The sequence below is a fragment of the Lonchura striata genome, chromosome 7 (genome assembly GCF_050655825.1).
Source record: "Lonchura striata isolate lonStrDom1 chromosome 7, ASM5065582v1, whole genome shotgun sequence".
Taxonomy (NCBI): domain Eukaryota; kingdom Metazoa; phylum Chordata; class Aves; order Passeriformes; family Estrildidae; genus Lonchura; species Lonchura striata.
In genome coordinates, this window is record NC_140709.1 from 444,230 (window position 1) to 466,833 (window position 22,604).

The following is a 22,604-nucleotide window of genomic DNA, read 5'->3' on the forward strand; positions in this document are numbered from 1 at the left end:
CTGTATTCCCAACCCACCTGGCAGTGCCCCATGCTGGCAGCTGCTGTGAGAGCTTGTTGCAGAGCCTGGCGCTTCCTCAGTGAATCCTGCTCTGGGCAGGGAGCCACCCAAACCAGGCCGAGCAGGAACTCGAGGATTCCGCAGTGCCCTCTCAGTGCACTGTGCACCAAAGCACACTGGCCCTTCTTGTCTGCAAGGTCAGCCTGAAGGGGGGAAAAGGGAATGTCTGAGCTTAAAGATGCAGTGAAAGGCTGTGCAGAGGAGAGGTTTCAAGGCACTATGAAAGAGCAGCTCTCACTCCTAACTTCCAGGACAAGGGGAAACATCTGGGGAATTACAGGCCCAATAGCCTCACCTGAGCATTTGGGAAGGTGATGGAAGAATTAATCCTGGAGAGCACTGCCAAACACAGGACAAGGTGAGGATGAGTCAGCATGGGCTTGCCAAGGGGAGATTGTGCTTAGCCTGCTGGACAGCCAGCGGTTCTGATGGGACTAGAGGGTGGGTGAGGAGAGCTGGGGATGTCCTCGACCTTGACTTTAGAAGGCTCCAACACTCCCTCAGTAACAGTCACTGACAAGTTGATGACAACAGGTCGTGAAAGTGCACAATGAGGGGCACCCAAAACTGGCTGAACAGCTCTGCCAGAGGGTTGTGACCAGTAGCTCCTGCAAAATGCTTCACAGAAGTCTGGACTCACCCCTCAGGCCTATGTCTGATAATTATACACTTTAATAATCAGTAACAGCTTTTTTCGGCCTTTGTATGACTCTTCTGGCTGCAGTCTTGGCAGTCTTTGTACACCAGCTTACCTTTGCACCTTTTCTGCACAACAGTGACACGATGTTCATGTGACCCGCAGCGGCTGCGTAACTAAGGGCTGTCATCCCATTTTCTGAAGTTCCATCAATAGCAGCTCCAAACTCGAGTAAAAGAGTGACTACTTCCTCATGTCCAAGGTGTGACTGAACACACAGCACTGGAGCATTATTCAGTACTTCAGTTCTGTAATTCACATTTGCTCCTGCCAAAATCAGCAGCCGACTCACCTAAAATTTAATTTAAACAAAACAATGTTTTCCTCAGATTTGTCTGAATTTGTTATTTTGATCAGGTACTCATTTGTTACGCCCTAATTTTGATGCAGATTTTATTGGCAGACATCACATATAAACAACATTTAACACATATATGGCAATATGCCAGTTTAAAAAAAGTTTAAAATCTTCTCTCAGTAAATATATTATTGTATTACTGAGCACTGTCCTCCAAAGAGAAGACCTGTCTTTCCCCTGAAACTCACTACTGCATGTGTGACTTGCTGCTACTCTGCAACTACCTCCATTGAGAGAGAACCAGATTACGTAAGAAGAAAATCTCAAAAAAACCAGCCAGAGCATGCACATGTGTGTTTATGGACACACAGATTTCCAGTCAAAAGCTTTAGCAGATGGCTCAAATTACAACTGACCAACTTGGATTTTGCTATCCATCATCTAGGGATGCACATAACAGTGCAAAGTTGTGGCATTTTAAATCCCTTCCTCTCACAGTATTTTCCCCTTTTACAACTGACACTTCCTCACAGAAGCAAAGAGCAATTAGCTCTGCCCAACAAGGCCATGTGAGACACCTAACCCCCAAAAATGCAGCCACACACTCACCTGTGCTACAGAGCACAGACACAGAAGAAAAAAGGAAAAACCCTTCTTTCCATCAATACTATCAAGGGAAACTGATTTGAATTTTAGCAACAGCTTACAAAAGTACCTGAAGGCTTGGCACGAAAGAGTTCAGATCCAGGTGCTTTTCTGCTGAAGGGTCACACTGACATTCAGCCAGACAAGGCACTGGCTGTACAGCCCTGCTGGTGTTCTTACCTTCACGTTGGGTGTGTAGATGTTTCTTAGAGAAGCCAGGGCTGTAGACAGTCCATCAGTACTATAACCAATCCACAAGGCTTGGAGATGACTGGAAGAGATTCCGGTCCTTTTACTGAGACCCTAACAGAAATGATATAACAAGAAATCTCTCTATAGAATTAGAAATCCTATTTTAATCTACAACTCAGTATAAAAAGAAATAAAATCTGGATAGATAGCACTACCATATATTTTGCATAAGCTCCCAATGAGTTATTCAAGCAAGACAGAGGAGAACCTCTACGATGCATTCATATGAATAGGTCAAAAAGCCTACTAAGCTGCAAGCTTTACCTTGAAAATATGAGCTTTAAGTATATGATGGCCAAGTTCCATAGTTTGTTGGCGGTTCAACTTTCCTTCCTGTCGAGAAAACATGAAAGCCAGTAGAGCATGTCCATTCCTAATAAAAGGGATTAAGAGAGAACCACTTTTATAACTGCATTTCAGTAAATATTCTAACACATCCTTATGCCTGTTATAACAATTCAACATACCATCATATCCAAACTAAATTCTTTCCCTAATGAAATAATGCAAAATGAAAAAAGGCAAATTTTGAAGATGAAACACTCCTGGTATTTATTGCTGTCCCTTCACAGGGGGCCTGTGTCAGCTCTGAAGTGGTTTACATAGTGCTCCCTTTTGCATTCTCAGAGCTAGGAACTGCAGGCATCTCAGAAAGAAACCAATCCTTTTAGAAGCACAAGATCTGAACAATTGTGACATTTGAGCAAAAACATGTATTTAGTAATTCTACACCTCCATTAGTGGGTGTTCTAGGAAACAGAGCAGCACAACTCTGAAAAAACAAGGTTATCATATACTATTTGTTAATTAGACTATACACTGGAACTGGGCAATTAGCCATATGCTAGATGGACTCTTCAGCTGAGGGAGGAAGTTGTGGGAAGCGACTTCTCATCCCATCTTCAGACACTTGTGAACAGAACTTTGCAATCAGAAGCTTTACTTGGGCCACGTAGCTCCCAGTGCTGCTGGGGCAAGCGCTGGGAGTTCCCAGAGTGGTGGGACCAGGGCTCCACAAGGCTGCAAGCCCCCAGTCCCACCTACAGAACTGGCTCTGTTACAGCCACTTGAAAGCTCAGACAAGTCTTGGGGTGGTATATAATTTTAAATGACAGCATTATTTATTCTTTTATAAAACCCAAAAGCTGTAAGCCCCAAGGAACATGAAAAAAAAAAAAAAGGGGGAGCTGACTGTGAGAACATGACAAACAGTAACAGCCACTGTCTCAAACTCGACCAATTCTGACTCTCCAAGTCACAGAAAGTGAGCTGGAACAAACTAGAACAATGCCAGCAGGATATAATTACAGCACAACATGTCTCAATATTTTTGCACTTAAAAAAGTATAAATGATCTGTTCCTTCTATTCCTGCATTCTACATTACATAGACAAGGTAATGTTGCACAGGATCCTAAACAATTTTGCTGTGTTAGTACAGCACTCTCATTTCTCCATGAAGGTAGCAAAGTCAGACGCAAACTTCTAACTTCCACAGAGTCAATTATGCACTGTAAATTTTGAATCTTAAGTCACATTACCTCTAAATATATAAAAGTTTTCATTTCAGAAAAAAAATTAGGTGTACTTGTATTTTAACATCATTCTTTCCTCTCACCAACTGTTGCAATCAAATACAAAAAGCCTAATTTTGGTTATTTGAACATTAATTACTGCACTTTTAATTTACCTTGGCTCACATAAGAAGTCAGTATTTTCACCTTCTGCTCTCCAGACAAGCCATTCCCTGAAGGAAGGATGGCAGAACATACGTGTTTTGTCACGTCTTTTGATCAGAAAACAGGAAAGGGCTTCCATCCTCTGGCTGAAGTCTTCCCACTGTTGCTCACTGTTTATCTGTCCTGCATTAATAGCCTGGAAAATCTGGTCATCTGTCATGGGATGCAGGGATGCCAATGCCACATTCAATATGGGCTGAGCTCGCTCAAAAGCAGAGTTTGTCATGAACTTCATATTGCACTGCAGTAAGTACAGCTCTGACAGAGACACAGGAACAACCTTGTAGCTTGCACTTTTGATTACTAAATGACCTTTTTGGAAAAGATCCAAAGTGAGTTTCAAATAGAGGTAAGATCCCAGGCTTCTCATGATCAGGTGGTTACTCACTTTCCCAATTGTAGCTGCATCAGCTTTTCCATTTAAAGACATGTTGTTTATAATTTCCTGACTGTTATTAATTCTGTACTGAATGTAAGCATTCAAGTCATCATGAATTCCTTTGTTGTCTGGAAAATTATCCAGGGATATTGCGCTAAATGGTAGTGAACTTATCACTTCCTGTGAGGGAGAGAGGGGGGAAAATAGAAAAAAACTAAGCAAGCCAAAGATATTACAGTATTCCAGCACTGAGAAGTCAACAATGCATCTATTACATTTCCCTTCTGTTGTGAGTACCAGATTAAAAAGGAATTCAGTAACCCTAAGATGGTTTTGCAAATATTGCCTCCTCATAAGAGGGAGAACAGTACTTCTACATTTTATCATTTTTCATAGGAAGGTCTCAAATATTTCACTGATCAAACTCAACAATTGAAGGGGATGAGAAATGACCACTTCAAAGTCAAGGAAATGGAAAACAGTTACCAGAACTGGACCCTAAGACAAGCCAGGGAAAGGGAGAGGCAAAAGGAATGATCTATTAGGCAGGAATGTTTAATTAAGAAGTGACAAATGACAAGGGAAAAGACTCCCCTTATCATTCCACCTTCCAGTAACAATGTACCAGAAAGGTGCTGTGCACGCATCTCCAGCCCCATGTGCCTGAAGGTAAAAGTACCAAGTACAGCACAGACTTTTCAGCAGGTTCATCTGAACACATTTTTATGCTTCTGCTACACAGAATACTTTTCTGTTTATGTAAATAAAGATCCAAAAGACCTTTACTTAAAAGAAACACTTCTGCAACTTCTAACTTAAACCAGAAACTTCTTACATGGAGTCATATATTAGAAAGGTTTAGCAAACATCTTCAGACTTTCAGAACACAAAAAGGACCTATTCCACTTTATGTAATTAAATGGATTTCAAAAAGCTGCACTTTAAGACTAGTGAGGTGTTTTAAGCAAAGACACACTTCTCCAGTCTCCAGAGACAGAACAGTCTGTGCTATAGAAATCCCTTCTTAAACCCAAAAATTTAGTTGAGAAATAAACTCACCAGCCAGTTAAACACTGAGTGCTAGTGGTAAGAAGGCAGAGAAGAAATCAACTCTCAGAGACTGTACTGAAGCACACCTGCAACTTAACACTGCACTCCTGAGGTACAAGGGAACAGACTCAAATTTCTTAATTTCTTGTTTAGCAATTCTACTGACAGCAGCAATACAGTGATTCACAATGGAAAAGGCCTCCAATATTGTATCTGTGCACTGCAAACAAACATGTAACAAAGGAAGGAAGGAAAAAATCCAAGAGACTTTGAGTTCCTCTAAAGCCAGTATTTTTCATAATAATGCAGCTGCACCCAATAGAAATGATCACTTGGTCTTTGAGAGTAAGAAAAGCATTTAAAAGTGTTTTTACCTGGAAATTAGTTCTTACAGTCACAACGAGCTTCAGCCAGGGAGGAAACTTGCAGATTATACTTGTAATAAATGAAGAAATTGTGTCACCATAATCAGGTTTATGAAATTCAGCATCATTTAAACCATCTACCAAAATTATGTAGTCTTCCTCAGGAATCTTCTGTTCTGAAATTTGAGAATAAAAAATGAAAGGATAAAAACACAATTCTCCCTTAAAGTGACACACCTTTATCCTCAAATTTTGTATGTCAAGAAACAAAAATGTATCTTTATGCACACCTTTATCCTCAAATTTTGTATGTCAAGAAGTGACACACCTTTATCCTCAAATTTTGTATGTCAAGAAACAAAAATGTATCTTTATGCACACCAGTACATCTTATGGCATTTAAGCATTATTTCGGATATTAAAAACAGCATTAGAAGACTAAAAACAGTTTTAACAGTAATGATATACTCTGTTCATATGTAGGCAAAGCCCCCATTCTGCCACAGATCAGGTATCTGCTCAAGCTGGCATAAGCTGGGAAGCAGTTGTTTTCAAGAGGAGTTTGCTAGGGTTTTATTAAATACAAAAATCATGTTGCTACATGCTTTCTTTTACATACCATACAGGAGGGAATGGCTGCAGCTGGCTCAGAGGGGCGTTAGGGTGGAGATCAGGAAGGGCTCTTGGAAGCCCAGAGGGTGCTGGGCACTGTCCAGGCTCCCCAGGGAATGGGTACATTCCCAAAGCTGCCAGAACTCCAGCAGCCTTTGGACACCACTCCCAGGGATGCCCAGGGTGGGATTGTTGGGGTGTCTGTCCAGGGAGAGGAGCTGGATTTATCATCCTGGTGGGTCCTTAGGAGATTCTGTGATTGTTGGAAAACTGCCACATCTATTTTAAAGCAAAACCTACATCCACTTTGCAGATGTTTAGGCCAATTTTTTTTTCTGCAGATGCAGAAAATTAGACAGCATCTTAAAAAACAAAATCCTTTAATGTGAAAGTGCCAGCCTTAACTTCAAGCTAATAGCTATCTTCCCATTTTCTAGCAAAAAAGCAAATATAAAGTTTCTATGACCTTTAATAAGTTTCACAGAATTTTAATTTAAACATTAAATCAACTGTATAAAACCCATATGTTATTGTTACAAATAACTAGTACAATTAAGGAATTCCTTTGTCCACAAATATTCTGCTTTATTTATTTTTAATACTTTTCTCCACTCTTTATGCAGTTTAGATTCCATTTCCAAGTCCCTTCCTACTTAACGTACCTCTCCTGAGGTTTGAAAGCGGTTCCAACACTCCCCTTTGAAAAGCTGCTGCTGGATCCTGGACACAAGACCTCAGGCTCAGCATGCTCTGCAGGTGAGGCTCTCTGATGAGGAGATCTCTGTACGCTGTTAACTGCTGCGAGCGGCAAAGCAAAGCTGCCACGCTGTGCACGAACTCGGGGACGAGGCACGTGTATGTGTTATCAGCCTGGCAGTAATGATAAGCAACGACCTGCAGAGTTACAAAGTAAAAAGCGTTACCCTTTCAGAATTTTGGTTGGTTACTAGTTAGTTTTAATAAATCAAATTTTATTAAATTTAGATTAAATTTAAATTTCTCTCTCAACTACAAAATCCATTCCAGTGTTAGATCCCATGCTTTAACAGCCACTGATAGTCTGGGTCAAACACAGGGAGGAAGGCAATGAAATAGGTTTTTTACCTTGCAGGGCATGCAGAGAGCAGAAGAAATCAGTGTCAGATTCTGACAGGAAAACATAATTTGAGTTCATGGCATTTGGATACAGTGGGTAAGCAGCTGATTAACTGGGCACAAAAGTAACCCGGGAGCCTGACGAGGTAACCCAGTAGCTGCAATTTAACCACACCATGTCCCACACTGTAACGACCTAAGGGCTAATTTGATCATCAGGCAAAAGTAAATGACAGACAGCTATTAAAGACATGTTTGCGTAAGCAGATGGAGAAGTATGACAACTGGCTTTATTCCAAATATTCCAAAGCTGTGTATAACGTAAAAATAAACCACGAATGTAACCCATATTTCTTTGGGGTAAAAAAACCCAAAACAAAATGTAAGGAAAACATGATGCTTGCAGTGAATAAAAAGCCTGCACTTCAGTGGTTTTCGTAACACTGCTTCAAACGAGTATGTATCACTTTAAAGACTGCAAATGTTAAAGATCTCATGTTTTCCCTACAATTATTCATATAAAATGTGCAATTCAGACACTCATTAATTTTACTACTTAGGCAAAAAATAAAACACCTAACATATTAATCTAATACAAAAATTACTTCAGGCTTTCTGAAGATGGAAAGTAAAATTACATTGAGACTCAACCTGTATCATAGCATACAGATAGGTTATACAAGAACCAAACGTTTTATCTTCCCTGTCTCCCCTTGCCCCGAATTTTGCTTTTCAAAGGTACACTGAGCAGCTCCCTGTAGAAAACATACAGCCCCTTTGGCAAGGAAAGGATCCCAACCTTCCACGCCCACACAAAACTGATGAGAAATCGTTAAGGTAACTCTTTCTAAGACCACACAGGACTCGGGTACAAGAGTCCTGCCAAGTACAAGGGGCAGGCAGCTGATTTCACCAGCCAAGCTGAGCCATCACGCAGAGGTGCCGAGGCACTGCCCCTCTCCCAGCACTGCCCGCAGCCTCCCGGGGGCTCTGCAAAGCAAACTGACCCCCAGGTTAGAGGGTTCTAACACACTGAACATCTCTTAGGAAGTGAAAACTCACCTTTGAAGCGAGGTGTCTCACAGAATCCCCTATCTGAGTTTTGTATTCAGGAGTAGCAGGACAAGCCAGAGTCTTCACTGTATTGGTATCACCTGAAGGAGGGGGACACGGCGGGGGACACAGGGGCAACTGGCTTAAGGGAATCTCCTGACAGGAGTCACCAACTGCTTGTAAAAGGCAACAAATACAAGAGAAACAAAATTTGCTGACAGGAGATTGCTTTCTAAGAAAACACCACAGATTTTATCTTACTGCTAGAGTAAAAACTGAAACTGAGCAATACCATTATAAAAGAAGCCTGCAACTAGTCTGATAAATACAGGCACATATCTGCAACTTTATGATTTTAAAACAACTCAACTGACTTTTAATATCAAAATTACAGAATTACTGAAAGCAAAACCATGCTGATGTGAAGAGTTTCTTTCAGAAAATTATACATGCAATGCCTCATTTAAACTAGTAGTTACTGTATGACTGAACTCCTGGGAAATTTATCATTGTTATTATTAGTAATAATAACATTTGAAGTGTCAGGCGGGGAAATAGCAGTAATGACAGTCTCACCATCCTTCCAGTTAATGTAGGCACTGGAGTGGTCTGGTGACAGGATGCTATGGATCCCAGTAGAAGACAGAAGGGGTTTCTCCACAGCTTTATTTTCACCTCTACAAAAATTCTATGGAAGGCATACACAGTGGGTATGCAGTGGGAAAGAAACACTCACTGCTCCCTTTCCAAACATGTGAGAGACAAAGCCTGCTGCAGCCACAGCCTCAGAGTTTGGGGTACACACTGCCTGACAAGAGAAGATCCAGGATGCTGCCTCTTGTGTTATACCACCTCTCTGATGGGCTGAGCCCGCATTATGTCACTTTGAAGGTATTTGTCAGAACATAAAATTTTAACTCCTTCCTTTGCTCATTGGAAGAAAAAAGTGTTTGCTAAAGGCGTGATGAGGCCTGACTACTTTAAATCAAAAAAGCAAACGTGATTCCTGATGTCAGCACATTAACCCAGACCATTACCCAGAAAAGAAACATACTTTTAGGAGATGAACTTGAGCTGTTGGAGGCTATTTGCCTCATGCGGCTTCCATGGCAGCTGAGTGCCACCAGCCGTGAAATGACTGCAGTCTTCCCAAATCCCACATTTCCAGTAATAACTGCTCCCCTGTTCTCTGCTGGGTCAGGATTCTGCAGTTTTTCTTCAATGGTCTGAAACAGCCATTCTCGTCCAACAAACACCGAGTCTGTGGTTATGCTTGGCACCTCAAACAACAGCGGCTTCAGCAAAATGTCCTGAGGCTTATAGGGGATGAAACGAGCTGAAAAGATGTGTCAGGGAGGAAAGTTTACCAGAAGAAGCTTGACATGCAGTCAAACAGCACAGTTTCAGAAGGCAACATCATTTAGAAGCTTTGCTACTATCAGTCATAATCAGACATTCTACTTCTTTCACAAGGAAAGCAATAAAATCTGATTACCTCAGTTCAGGTCATCTTTATAATTTTGGCATGAATTAAATTGTAAAGGAAAGAAGCTACAGATACAATCTATTTTTTTTTTACAACTGAACTCGAGTTACTAAGTTGTAGAATCCAAAAAGTTTTCTTAATAATGCATTAATAATTCTACAAATGGGGAAGCACCATTTTTCAGTTTAGAGTGAATTATGTGCTGAGCATCACAGTGCTAGGTCTTCAAATCTGTAGAGACTTTACAGAGAAACAGAAAAAGGTAAAGAGAATAGCATAATTCTTCTGTTTAAAAAAACCAAACTTACTAGCTTGTTTTTCTGTACTTTTCAAGTCACAGGATCAGTAGTTACACCTTTGATTACTTTGATATATATATTTGGGAAACAGCTGATGACTTAGGAAAGAATTTGAGTTTAATTGCATAAAATACCTTAAAATGTACAGGAATAATATTCACTAATAATACGCTCTAAAGATCAAAAGATTCATTAGCCAAATGTAACGTTACACAACTTTCAGCATTAATCTATGACTGTGAAAAACCATAAATGGAAGAGAGCAGCACAGTATCTACATACGCTCCTCAAGATCAGTTTTACTAGGAGTTCACTTAAATTTTTCTGCCCTTAATTGTTACTGATTTTACCAGATGCACACACGCATTCCACCTCTAAACACAACATTGTGCAGGAAAAAGCATAAGCAAGCATCTTGTTGGCAGACATGCAGATGACTCGTCAGCACTCCACAGTAACACTGTAGGACAGGGCTGTTCACAAAGCTCACAGCCCACCCGTGCTCCAAGCTGCTGAAGGAATGTATGACTGTGCCCACAGATGCAGGTGTGAATATCTCTGCCTTTACCTTCCTGCTGCACTCTTCCGCCAGCGGTGTTGTGCCAAGGTAAGCGAATTGAAGTTCGTAAAGGAGTATTTCTTTGTCCATCCAAATAACTCAAATCTTCCAATTTGGTTGAACTTGTTGCTAGAGTATTAAAGAACTGAAGCTTATTATTCTCCAACACAAATTACAAAGAATGTTATTATTTATTACAGTCCTTCATCTGTATGTTACTTACAGAGAAGTTTTTCTAGACAATGACAACTAAGTAATTAATGTCGCAACATTTACAAAATGAGTTTCAATCAAGTTGACTAAAGATTTTGTTCAGGTTTTCCCTGTTTAAATGGCCCTCAGCTCTGCCGTTGAGAGAGTTTTCTTTTTTGCTGTAAGAACAACCACATCAGTGAGGTCAGAAGCATTAGAATAGGTTCAGGTATTACCTGCTAACACTATACCTGTCACCAGGCAGTGTCCTGGAATAACCAATGAACTTCTGAAGTGTTTCAAAAGTCCTGACCTAATCAATACCTATCAAAAAGCATGGTAACAGCCTTCTGGATCCCAGTTTTTAACAAATGAGGTAATGCTCATTCATTCAGTTCAGAACATAGGCTTTTTTCTTTTTATCCTATAGAGATATTTTCATACTAACAACAGAAAGATTCAAAAGAAATGTCCTATCATTAAGAACACCCCTGGATTTTGACCTCAGGACTTTACCTGCAACTGAGTTTGGACGAGGCATTATTACAGAGGCAGAACTCTGAGTGTAAGGAAGGGGACCCTCTCCCATTGGTACTTCTTTTGGCAAATTCTCAGAAGATCCAATGGCTTCCTCTTCTGCAACTGGTGAGCAATTATCTGTTCTTCGATCGTGGCTGATGCCTTGATGTTTTCCAGCTCTGAGACTCCCATCCTTACTCCACTCTAAGCTGGATCCACTGCGATCATCATTTTCTGATGAACTTGTTATAGTAGCTGAGAAGGAGGGGAAAAAACCCAAGAAAAGTCAGAGGAATATGGCACACACATAAGAATTTTCATTCTCAAACGGCATTGTGAAACTTAAATGACAAAAATTCAATATTGTTCAGAGGTCCATCTCACCTAAAACACATAATCATATCAGGATGACAATCAGCCTGTATTCATATACCTAGAAAACCAGTCTTGAGAGAAACCTTCCACTAAGTAAGCTATTTACTGTTCCTTTCTTAATCACCTACTACATTTCGCTGTCAGAAAGAGCAAACAGGAATAGACGCATGATGAATCAGAACCAGTAGAGTATATTAATAAAATTTCAGATGATATTAAACATACTGGTTTATGCTTTTGAAGAGTGTTGCAATATAAATCAGAGGCTCAAATAAAGGCTTGGGGGGAAAGGGGGCTTTTTCTGCTATGAAAATTTAATATGCTAGGCAATAAGCAACACAGACCTAGAGAGACACTCAGCTAAAAGGCAGCTAAGGTCACTGAGGTGTTTTTGGATTCTGTGGTGCAGAGAAGCAGCTTCCACTGCTGCAGTGACTCCCTGGATGAGAGATAACACCAACTGCATTACCCAGTGGGATCCAAATGCTCCAGTTGGGTTGCTGAGGGTTATCAGTGTGCCTGTATTTGTCTGAGATTGTATTTAATCAAGGCCTCCTGCAATAATATGAAGACTTTATATTCCTGAAGACCTACTTGAGTAATGTTTGATAAAAACGATGCTATCCTCCTTGTCCAATTAGGAACACTTTACAGATACATACTTTTTGTATGACTAATACTGAAACCACTCTGTTTATTAAAAGGCTTTCAACTACTTACATTAAACTCTCACAAAATAACTGAACAACAAATATTTATTGAAGGTTAAGCCAACACTCAATGCACTCTGAACACTTTAATGCAACAGAGGAAAATACAAAATAGGACAAAAGGGCAACAGGATTAAAGAAAAACCAGTTCAAACTATACTATCTGTTTGACCTCTGGGTCCTTCCCAGACTACAAATTTAAAGCCATATTTGTGGCTATTCTGCACTCAACTGGCCCATTCTTTAATGAAAACATTCTGGCATACTGGACTGCTAACAAAATGCAACTACAGGGGTGGTTCCTGCAATGCTGAGCCTGATCTAGTCTAGGAAGGACCAGCTGTTCTTCCACACCAGCTGCACTGCAGCTTCAGCTGTGCAGGATGGTGAGGTACTTGTACAACTCTGTGTTCCTCCAGATTAGGCTCATAGTCATAAGAAACAGAAAACTGGATGCTTCAACTCAACAGCTCATATTCTGAGAAATGCCAATAATATGACATGCAACTTAGAGGCAGTAGATGAAAAAAAAACAACTTTCCAGGCACCCCATTAACCTTTGCACACACTTAGATTGTTCTTCCATATGACACATTTATTGTCAAAAAAAATCTGGCTCCTCCTGAAGTATGAAATCTTTAATACTTTGATTCCTCTTGGAGTGAAATGCAGCTCCAGGAAACCTGGCTGCTCAAGATTTCCATCCTGACACAGCAGCAAGGATCCAGCAAAGCTTTTATTTTGGCCAGCAGCCCAATCTTTTCTCCTGCTTAGCTCCTTGCTAAGTTTAAAACCTGCCTTTACTGCTACTACATCAACCTCAACTGAAGCAAAGAATTATTCAGCTACAGTAGTAAAACACTGGAAAACTAAAGGAAGCCTCAACTGTAAGCAAAAAAGAGGAAAAGAGAGAAAAGACTGATTTCCCATCAGTCTGCTGGTCCAGAAAACGTAGTGGGAGTAGAAATACAAAGGAGGTCCACATAAGTAGTACGAAGGAGTAAGATATTTTCATGGCTGGATGAACTCTGTCAAAGACATTAGAAAACATATACTTGCTAAACATAATTTAAAATGCACATGTACTAATAACAAATTTGAATGCACAGACATACTTGTATTTAAAAACCAAAAGGTCACTTATCAGAAAGGTGCCTGTTCTTTCCCTTCCTGGTTTCATGCCTTGATAGATGTAAGGGGTACTGCCATGGGTAGCCAAGAGACAGGGGATGTTCAGATTCTCCTGGAATTTGAGACATGAACAGCAGCTCTGCAGAGCAGCAGCTGATGATTTCCACGCGGTCCCACAGCTATGAACCACATGTACCTGACTGAAGGAGCCACCAGAAGTTCCCCCTGCTCTTGCACTCATACACTCATCCTTTTCAGTAGTTCAATAAGCAACTTTTATCCCTGTTCTAAAATATTTTCTTTAAAACACTGGTACTTACAAGGCTATAGAGCAATGATGTTGTTATGCCAGTACACTATTTTAAACAAACATGAGGCCATTCTGACCTTATTTAGAGCATGGACATACTCTCGGACTATTTCAAATTTGTCAAGCATGGCTAGTATGTTCCTATCAGTATCTACATTTGTGCTCTTTTTCCAAAAGCAATACTTCTGATAGACCCTTTTCTTCACATCAAGATGTTCATGCTATCTCAAAACTAGATCTTATACAAAGTTGATCATGTATCAATCTGACATGGAATGAGTACACAAAATCATTTTCTTCAATTGAAACACTTAAGTTTTATACAGGAGTCTTTTGACCCATGACAAACTATGTCTCCTAGGGTAACTGATCAGTAAAAATGATTTATACTCAGCTGGTTGGTGCAAGGAGCTTGTAACAGTTGGGCTGTGAGGGTGTCTGCCTCCAATGGTCATGGAGTCCTCACACAAGGTGCACATATACCCTCAATTCAGCCATCTTTCAACAGAGGATCACACCATTTCATCTCTTCCACAATGTCCCATTTTAGCTTCCTTTTCATGCCAATTACTCAAAAGTCTGCACTTTCTTTAAACAGTTTAATTTAAGCTATTCTCATAAGAAAACACATCAATTATTGTTTCCTCAGCTGGAAATTAAATCAACTTCAAGCCCTGCAGTGCTTCACCATTATGAAAAGCACTGATAAGACCTCTGGAATGGAAAAGAAAAAAGGCATAATAAAACAAGAAATGGAGAAAAAACAGAGGAAATTAATTATTTCAAAGGAAAAAGTCAAGAAATTAGAACTCCACCAGGAAAACAAAAGAAGAGAAATGCAGACATAACAGTAGCTGTTATAGCCAAGAACAGGATTTCAATCTGTCAAAATGGGATCCATAGACAGTGTAAAACCCAACACGGTGACACAAAGCAGCTGTTCAGACTTGCACAATTAAGAAGAAAGTAATTTCTACTATGTGCTAATGAAAATGCTCACCAATAATCCCACTGTCCTTGCTCTCCAGGGTGGAGCTGGGGGTGCTGATGGTGCCACAGGGACTGCCCTTGTTGGCTGCTGTTTTGCCAGCACAGCTGTTGAGGGTGGAGCAGGGGCTGTCGGTGCTGGGTGACGTTGTGCTGCTGGTGAGGGTGGAACAGGGACTCACTCCTTGGCTGGCAACTGCACACTGCCAGAGGAAGAGCAAGAAACACTCACTGCCCAGCAGGCAGGATCCTGCTGGGCTGCAAACTAGAGAGCTCGAGCAGAGGTAGAATAAGAGCAAAGCAAAAAGCCCATTTTTCAAGTAAAGCTTCAAAAAGTGAAAGCTTTGTCTAGACTGGGAATCTTAAGCTTTCATACTACTCTTAAAAAGTGACCACTGAATTAAAAAGGGAATGTTACAATTCAGTGAAAAAGCTGTAGTGAGGCAGATGTCTTCTCTATTTAATACTTTACTGGATACCCCTTGCATTTATTCTTTGATTTGAAAAAAACTAGAACTGCAGTCTTGTTAAGTTTTCACCATCAGTGTGAAAACCCAAACTGATGCACTAAGACTTAGGAGGGCTCGGACTAAAAGTGGAGAGAGCAAAAGGGAGGAGCAGAGTTTGGTAGTTACTGTGAAGTTTTAGTTAGCAGGTTAAGTTTCATGTGGATAGTAGCTGCCTGCTTCTCTCCAATCCCTCTACCCCACATGACAGAGAAGGGCTGTCTGATTGAAGTGAACTTCTCAGGAAGAAATAAACACACCCCTCTCCCCAAGCATGCTCCCATTTTAACAAAATGCTGGCCTTCTCCATTCTTGGAAATCACTGAAAAGAGAAGGCAAAAATTTCCTCCTAAGTACTAAAAGCAAAGAGAATTCTAGAAGCTATTCACATTCATAGTAGATCAGATTTAACCTCCAGAAATTATGAGAAACATATTCAGTCTGTGTGTTTTGAAATTGTGAATTGATCTTGACTTCTTGAAAAAAACCACTTGTTAAAATTCAAGTCCAATTCTATTACTATATTTCTATTAAAATGGATGGTTTGGGGGTAGATATCAAGTAACTGCAACCAGCAGATAGACAAAGTACAATTAGTCCTCTCTGAAACAAGACGAACATTAAAAGATTATATTCCATTATCCTACCATAACTTCGCTTTTCTCCTCCATGTGCGCAGAAGTTGGGATCCCTTCTCCCAGTAAAAACCCCAGTCTTGTCATCAATTCTTGTGCTGCAGGAGAACAGCTTGAATCTTTGTCAGGCTTTGCTTTGGATTGTAAGGAAAAAAAAATTGAAGGTTAAAGTCTCTTGTTTGGGAACTATTAAAAGTGGTAGAAAAAGTACAACCAAATTGTCCGTCAGACTTTTAATTACTGGTGGGTCTTGGATCCTCTGCATAACTGCAGAAATCTAGGGGAGGAAAAGCCCACCTGCCAGTCAAACCAGAAATGTGCAAGCAGTTCATCTATGGGCTGATGAGTGACATAACACCATGAGCAGTATTAAGCTCAATGTTATCAAAGCTTAGTGGCAAACTGTAATTCTATTTCTGTCACATAAAAATGTGAAGGGTACAGGTTAATAACATAGATGTTTTGTAATCTCACAGTTAACACCACAACTACAAACAGTTTTGTTTTGCTTGCTAAGCAGAAGATGTGATACCAGTTGTAAAAGTCCCAGCTCTTCTGGTGCAAAGATATTTAATTTTATCAATACAGTGCTTTGAAATGTCTCCCAGCATCCAACAGATATAACAAGACAAAACCTGCAACAGAAGCAGCCAAGCACAGCTCTGTCCTGGCACACACTCTTGCTAATGGCATCTCATAAACAAGCATTTCCAGCCCTCTTCCTTCTTTGATGTCAGCAGTCTGGCATCATGCAGCAACCTGTGACCACCTGCTCTGACAGGAACATTCACCAGGCATTTATTTCTTTCATCCATTATTAAAAAAAAAATTAAAAAAAAAATATATAGGCCTGTCCCATCCTCAGGTATAAACAACTAATTAAATAAGGAGCATCATCCTACCACTTGGAGAAGAAGCTCCCAGCAGGAACTCTTACCCCAGAGCTGCCAAGCGGGACACCAAGGAGCAGCTACGCGGTCACTTCCCAGGCAGCACCCGAGCCAGTCCCACTGCTGGGAGGCACCAAGGACACCCAAACAGCTCTAGCACTTTAACTTTCGGAGATGCTGCGCAACAAACAATTCCCAATCGCCACACAGTGCCTAAGTGGGCGAGAGAAGCAGGTGCCTAGACTCAGGGAGCCCAGTGAGTGGATGCTCAGCAGGCAGACAGACAGACGCTCGCCAGGTGGACAGACAGATGCTCACCAGGAGGATGCTCACCACTGGTGCTGGGTTCTCCCGACTCCAGCCTTCTCTGCAGGGCCAGGGCTGCCTCACCTGGCACTCTGGGGCTCTCCACATACTTGGGCTTCCTGACTGGACCTGCAATGGGAATGAACAGAGCATACTGAACGGTTTCCACATGGACCACAAGGCTCCTATGTCCTCTATCTATTCTCTATGATGTAAAAAAAGCAGAACAATTACTTCTTACACACACAGCTGCTATCACAAAGATCAGCCAAGCTGCTGCACTTCCACTCTTGTGAGAAACACATGCTCCAGGCTTTTCAGAACACGAAGACTGCTAGAAAACAAACCCGTTGTATGTGGTGTGTAAACTGCATACTGCATGTAACCCCAGTAGCTGGTCTTCCTACTCTTCTCAGTACTGATGTGTAACTCAGGACTACACCTCGGCTCTCAACCATGCCTCCTCCTGTCCTGCAATTCCCATGCTAACAGAGCAAAACCCCTTCAGGGAGCACTGCAGAGGGACTGTGGGCCTGATGCCAACTGTCCCACATTGCCCTTGATAAAGGGACTTTCCCCTTCCTCAGTTTGGGTCTTCAAAAAACATCTTTCTCCTTGGTTCAGAGTTCAAGGGTGCACCAAAGCTCTCTCACACTTTGTTTCTTAAAACTCCACCCTATATATAGGCTGTGGCACTTCAGCCACATTAAGCATCCCATCTTTCCTTTTGGCAGCAGCCTGAGATGCTACATTAAGTCTCTGAAAACTACATTGATTTCTTGCTCTTTTTTCTGAGCACTTTATGACTCATGACTGCTTTTAAAGAAAATTGCATCTCTCCTCTGCACCCTCAGGCTCCCAGGGTCACACCACCACAGAGCTGTGAAGGCCTGGCCACCCCATCACAGGGTAACACACATCATTTGCCCAGAACGATCTGGCTGGACCCATCTGCTCTTCTTTCAGATTTCCACCTAGAAGTGCAATACAGGAACATGGTGACAACCTAATTTCTTAGCTAAGAGATACTGCTGAGGAAGTGTCAGTCCCATATGAACACACATTTATATCTCTAGTAGAGATTCTTGAGCAATTTCACTTTCTACACCAACAACTCGGCACCAGCACCAGAGGGGGGGCTCTTCCAACAATAATGTCTAACAAAAATAAGGGACATTGGCCCTGGTGAAAGCAGCTAAAAATGTATTCCTTTGAAACAAAATCACATTCTTTAAGGAGACAATAGTTCACAACTGTCATCTGTAAGCAGAAGTATAATCAAACATATCAAAGTTGGACAACAAAAAGCACTCATTCTAAAAGAATAAAAAAAATGTGTAGCAGTTGCAAAATGAGATCAACACAGAAAGATTTTCAGGATGTATTTTTAATACTCATGCTTCAGGGTGGAAGAAACCCTTTACTGAATTTTGTTCCTCTCAAACTGCTGTGGAAGTGACTTAACAGTACTTGCAAACCCAATACACAACATTGCAACAAGTAGGAGAATTCATGGTAATTTTTTTTCAAGCGCTAATCTAGAACAGGACACATGAATTAACCCTTGGATGAAAATTTAAATGTGAAGTGCTGCAGAACAGCAGCTCTTTTACAGAAGTGTAGGATGGCTGAATCAAGTCTGACAGAATGTTCACCTGGGACAGGGCTTTGTCAGCAGCAAATTGCAGAGGAATCCCAGTAAGGGAAAACACACTCCCTGCCATCCCTCCTGACTGCTGCTGAGTGCCTTATCGTGGCCTGAGGCAAAAGCGGCCACTCGCTCTTTAGAAGCTCTGGATGGACTTTTCTTCCAGGAACTAACTCCAGCCCTTCTCTCATACTCTGCAACATCAGCAAGTGAACACAACACTGCCAGACACAGTGACTGTACTGTCTCCTTTTTACAATTGCCTTTCTTCTAGGTGGACAAACACCACTCTAAGTCCATTACTGTGACCTCTCTTCAGTGCCATCCCACACTGACAGTCATTCCTGAAGCCTGTTCTAGTTCTGTCCTAAATCTAGTGCAGATTTCTAAAGCTGGTATCACCAGAATTACACCAGTCTCCTCCCAAGGGGGACAATATACAGATTTAAACAATTCTGTACCAATAGTTTTTTAAGTCATCTCTTGCTTTGCTAGTAATTCTTAATGCATTTTTGACTGAAGAAGAGCTGATGTCTCAGAAGATCATTGTAACTTGTGCAGCTCCATCCCTTCCCTCTTGTCAGGACTAAGTGGATCTATAGCTGTACTGATCCCAGAGATTGCCTGATGCAGGACCTTGGAGCTGGGACACCTTAGAGCTCTCAGGAGTAACAGTCCCAGGGCTCCCAAGGGTAGGGCATTGAACTGCAGCCTGAGATGAAACCAGTTCTCTGACCTAGTCTAGTCTCAAGAATTAGGTATGATGATTAATTTGCTTATTAATTAAAAGTTTTAATTGAAGTTTAACTTCAAAACTTACTAAAGTTCTGTTGTACATTATGCAACACTCTGCTAGGAGTCACCTCTGGCATTCACTGATGGAAATTCACTGATTTCCAAGGCAATCTTTCTCTGTTAAATAATTATTATATCATTAATGTAAGGAAAGTCGTAGACATTTTTTTCAAGTGAAGAAGCATCATCTTTCATTCACATCTTAAACTCCACAATCATGTTTTTTGGAATATCCCTTATAAATCAGTATTTTCATTCTTTTAGTTGAGCCTCCTAGATCAGACTACAATAAACTATTACCCCTTTAAGACAACAAATACTGGTTTAGCTGCACACCTGTAAGAGAACAAATCCAAACAATGCTCATTCTAGTTTAGTAGTAGAAGAAGCTCAACTGAGAGGACTGAAATTAGAATTTTGTTCTATCATTGCTAGACAACTTCATCACTACAACCCAACTTCAGAACACTACTTCAGCCTCCTGTGCAGCCCTTTTTTCTTTCATTCACCATACCCTGGAAGATCTGTAACTTGCTGTCATACTACTGAAATAGAGAGCTTTGAAATCAGGACATTAGTATAATCTTGTTATTACCCCTGCCCCAGATACTAGACAGCTAATTTATATTGAATCATCTTCCATTAACTAGAGTTTGGTGAAAGTCAAAGGAATAGCACAACATTTCTGTCAGCCTCCTATCACCTGGTTAGGTCTTTGTACAAAATAATAATGCATAAATGCCAATGCAGTCGCAGCATTGTAGAATCACAGGAAATCTTTTCCCTTGGCTGTGGGTCACAGTGGAATAACTCTACAGTCATTGTTAATATGGCTTTTCAGTCACGACTCATCAACTGTTCAGCATTTTCTGTGCTGACAAAGCCCAGCTTTTGACACTCTGTTCCAGACATTATATACTCAAACCTGTTGAGTGTCTCCACAGGCAACAGGAACATGGAGAGTTTCACTTGTCTCTCCTGCCCTGACCCAAGTGAACCCAAGTGATGCTGGTGTGCTGGAATGATTTCTATGCACAGAATGCTGATAAAAGGAGCCCCATGGAGCCCCATATTTAGACTAGCTCCCACACCAGTGGGTAGACATCACTGAGGACACAACTGCTGAAAACTAACAACTTCCTTGTCCCTTTCACAGCAACTTATCTATTAATCCATTTGTGTATGGAGATACAAGGAAAATAATTGAACTGTAAAAACCACAAACTACTCACTTACACAGTCACTAACACATGCACAAACAAAGCTTTTTGCAGCAGTCCTCCACCTGATAAACTAAACATAAATAACCAGGTTTAATCATATTCAGACACTTCAATATAAGTATCTGCAACACCAAACAGATTAATTTTTTGCCACATGCAATAATACATTCTATTTAATAACCTTTAATAATCCTTTTTTAACCAGGAAACATGCACTACTCTTGTTCTTGTAGCAAAAGTTTAACATGATTTTACTATGTTATTTTATGCAGCATTTATCAATAACTAACATGTTATGAAGTAGTTAACATGTTACGAAGATTTTAGTTGCTCATTGTTTCATCTTACCTGGAGACTTCTTGTTTGCTCTTGCCTGCATCAGATAGGACTGCCGTGGCAGCAGAGGCGAGGACGGCAGTGACATTGAGACTCCTTTGGCCAAGTTCGTTCTGTAAGTGTCCCGGGAGCCTGGCTGCTCGCCACTGGGTAAATCTGCATTGTGGCCAGATGTTGCTGTAACCTGCGAGGCATTCTCTGGGCAGCAGTCACCTGCTAAAAATAGAATTTTGTTATGTATTTGGTCATCTGCCAAAATAAACAGCCTAGAGTTGCATTGAAATATAAGTATTTAACACAAGAAAACATTTGCCAGCAACAATTGAGCATGACTTGCCCTACTGTGCCACCTCCACTGCAGAATCCAGATAACTACTGGGAAAATGTAAATACACAAGTAAGCAACAAACAAATTTAATGGGTAAATACAAAGTAAGCAAATGTAAAATACACAAGTAAGCAACAAACAAGAGAAAAAGGGGGAAGAAAAATCTCACTTTCAACAGTCAGCACTTTTCAAATTTCATCCTTAGGTTTAACATCAAGTTTCCTATGAAAATAAAAGTATTTTTCAAACTAAAAAGGTGTTTTAGCATCACTGCATTAGCATGAAAGCCAGGACCACCTGAAATACTGTTTACTGAGTTAGTTAAAGGAGGGTTTGGGTTACCCTTAGATGTAATGACAAGGTGTATTACTAATAGGTACACTCAGAGATGAGCAGTCTAAGATTTGTTTTCCCACTTTCAGTGCTAGTAAAGAGGCTAAGGATTTTCCTTCTCTATTCTTTTGAAAATTAAACTTCTACAACAGCCAATTTAAACACAGATCTAACATTGGTGATATAATTCTTTATTTTTCAGTACAGAATATGTGAGTTTGCTTCAAAAAGTGTTGAAAAACACAGTAGAATGGCAATGCAGCTAAATATAACTAGAAAATACTGGAATTCCCGTTAACAGCTTTTTACTAGATACATATCCAGGTTGCAGTTTGGAATTTATAAGTATTCCAGGTGGACTGCTGAGGGGTGGGGGGTGCAAAAGGGTTGATACATTCACTTGCAATTCCTTAATTTCTATTTTCCCTTTTATTATGGCATAATCTGTGCAATTCATTTCCTTCTTAGTAGACTTTTGAATTTTGAATTAATTTACTCATCTCTATTGTATATGAAACATTGCAACTTGGAAGAGAGCTGGATGGAGCTAAATAGCTCTAATCAGTAAGTTTTGAGTATTTGACCATGACAGTAACAGGAAAGCTATTTTACAGTCAATATATAGAGACACTACTGCATCTTAGGAATTTCTGTTACAGCAGTACTCTGGTTTTTCTTTTTCCTGATGCTGTGGAGAACAGGCTTCCATGACTCAGATTCTAAGAGTAATATGACTTAAAAGACAAAAATGTGAAATGTGTACCACAGAAATTCCCCTTTTTAATCACTTCA

The 22,604-nt window shown here is 40.6% G+C and overlaps 1 protein-coding gene across 18 annotated transcripts in view; it reads right to left on the reverse strand.

Moving 5' to 3' along the window:
• The window catches only part of TANC1 (tetratricopeptide repeat, ankyrin repeat and coiled-coil containing 1), a 57,508-nt gene that overhangs the window by 11,137 nt on the left and 23,767 nt on the right, over positions 1-22,604 (reverse strand). For 8 of the 18 annotated variants that reach the window (XM_085584792.1, XM_085584797.1, XM_085584787.1 and 5 more), the window contains 15 exons: positions 21,164-21,367; positions 17,162-17,278; positions 15,966-16,087; positions 14,826-15,015; positions 11,297-11,554; positions 10,598-10,717; positions 9,299-9,580; positions 8,254-8,420; positions 6,759-6,990; positions 5,494-5,660; positions 3,642-4,249; positions 2,217-2,325; positions 1,881-2,003; positions 813-1,049; positions 18-203 (listed from right to left, as the gene is read on the reverse strand). In XM_085584792.1, the coding sequence (XP_085440918.1) occupies positions 18-203; positions 813-1,049; positions 1,881-2,003; positions 2,217-2,325; positions 3,642-4,249; positions 5,494-5,660; positions 6,759-6,990; positions 8,254-8,420; positions 9,299-9,580; positions 10,598-10,717; positions 11,297-11,554; positions 14,826-15,015; positions 15,966-16,087; positions 17,162-17,278; positions 21,164-21,367 (3,122 nt within the window). The remainder of the gene's footprint in view (positions 1-17; positions 204-812; positions 1,050-1,880; positions 2,004-2,216; positions 2,326-3,641; positions 4,250-5,493; positions 5,661-6,758; positions 6,991-8,253; positions 8,421-9,298; positions 9,581-10,597; positions 10,718-11,296; positions 11,555-14,825; positions 15,016-15,965; positions 16,088-17,161; positions 17,279-21,163; positions 21,368-22,604) is intronic. The other 10 variants (XM_085584794.1, XM_085584789.1, XM_085584784.1 and 7 more) reach the window with 5 other exon arrangements.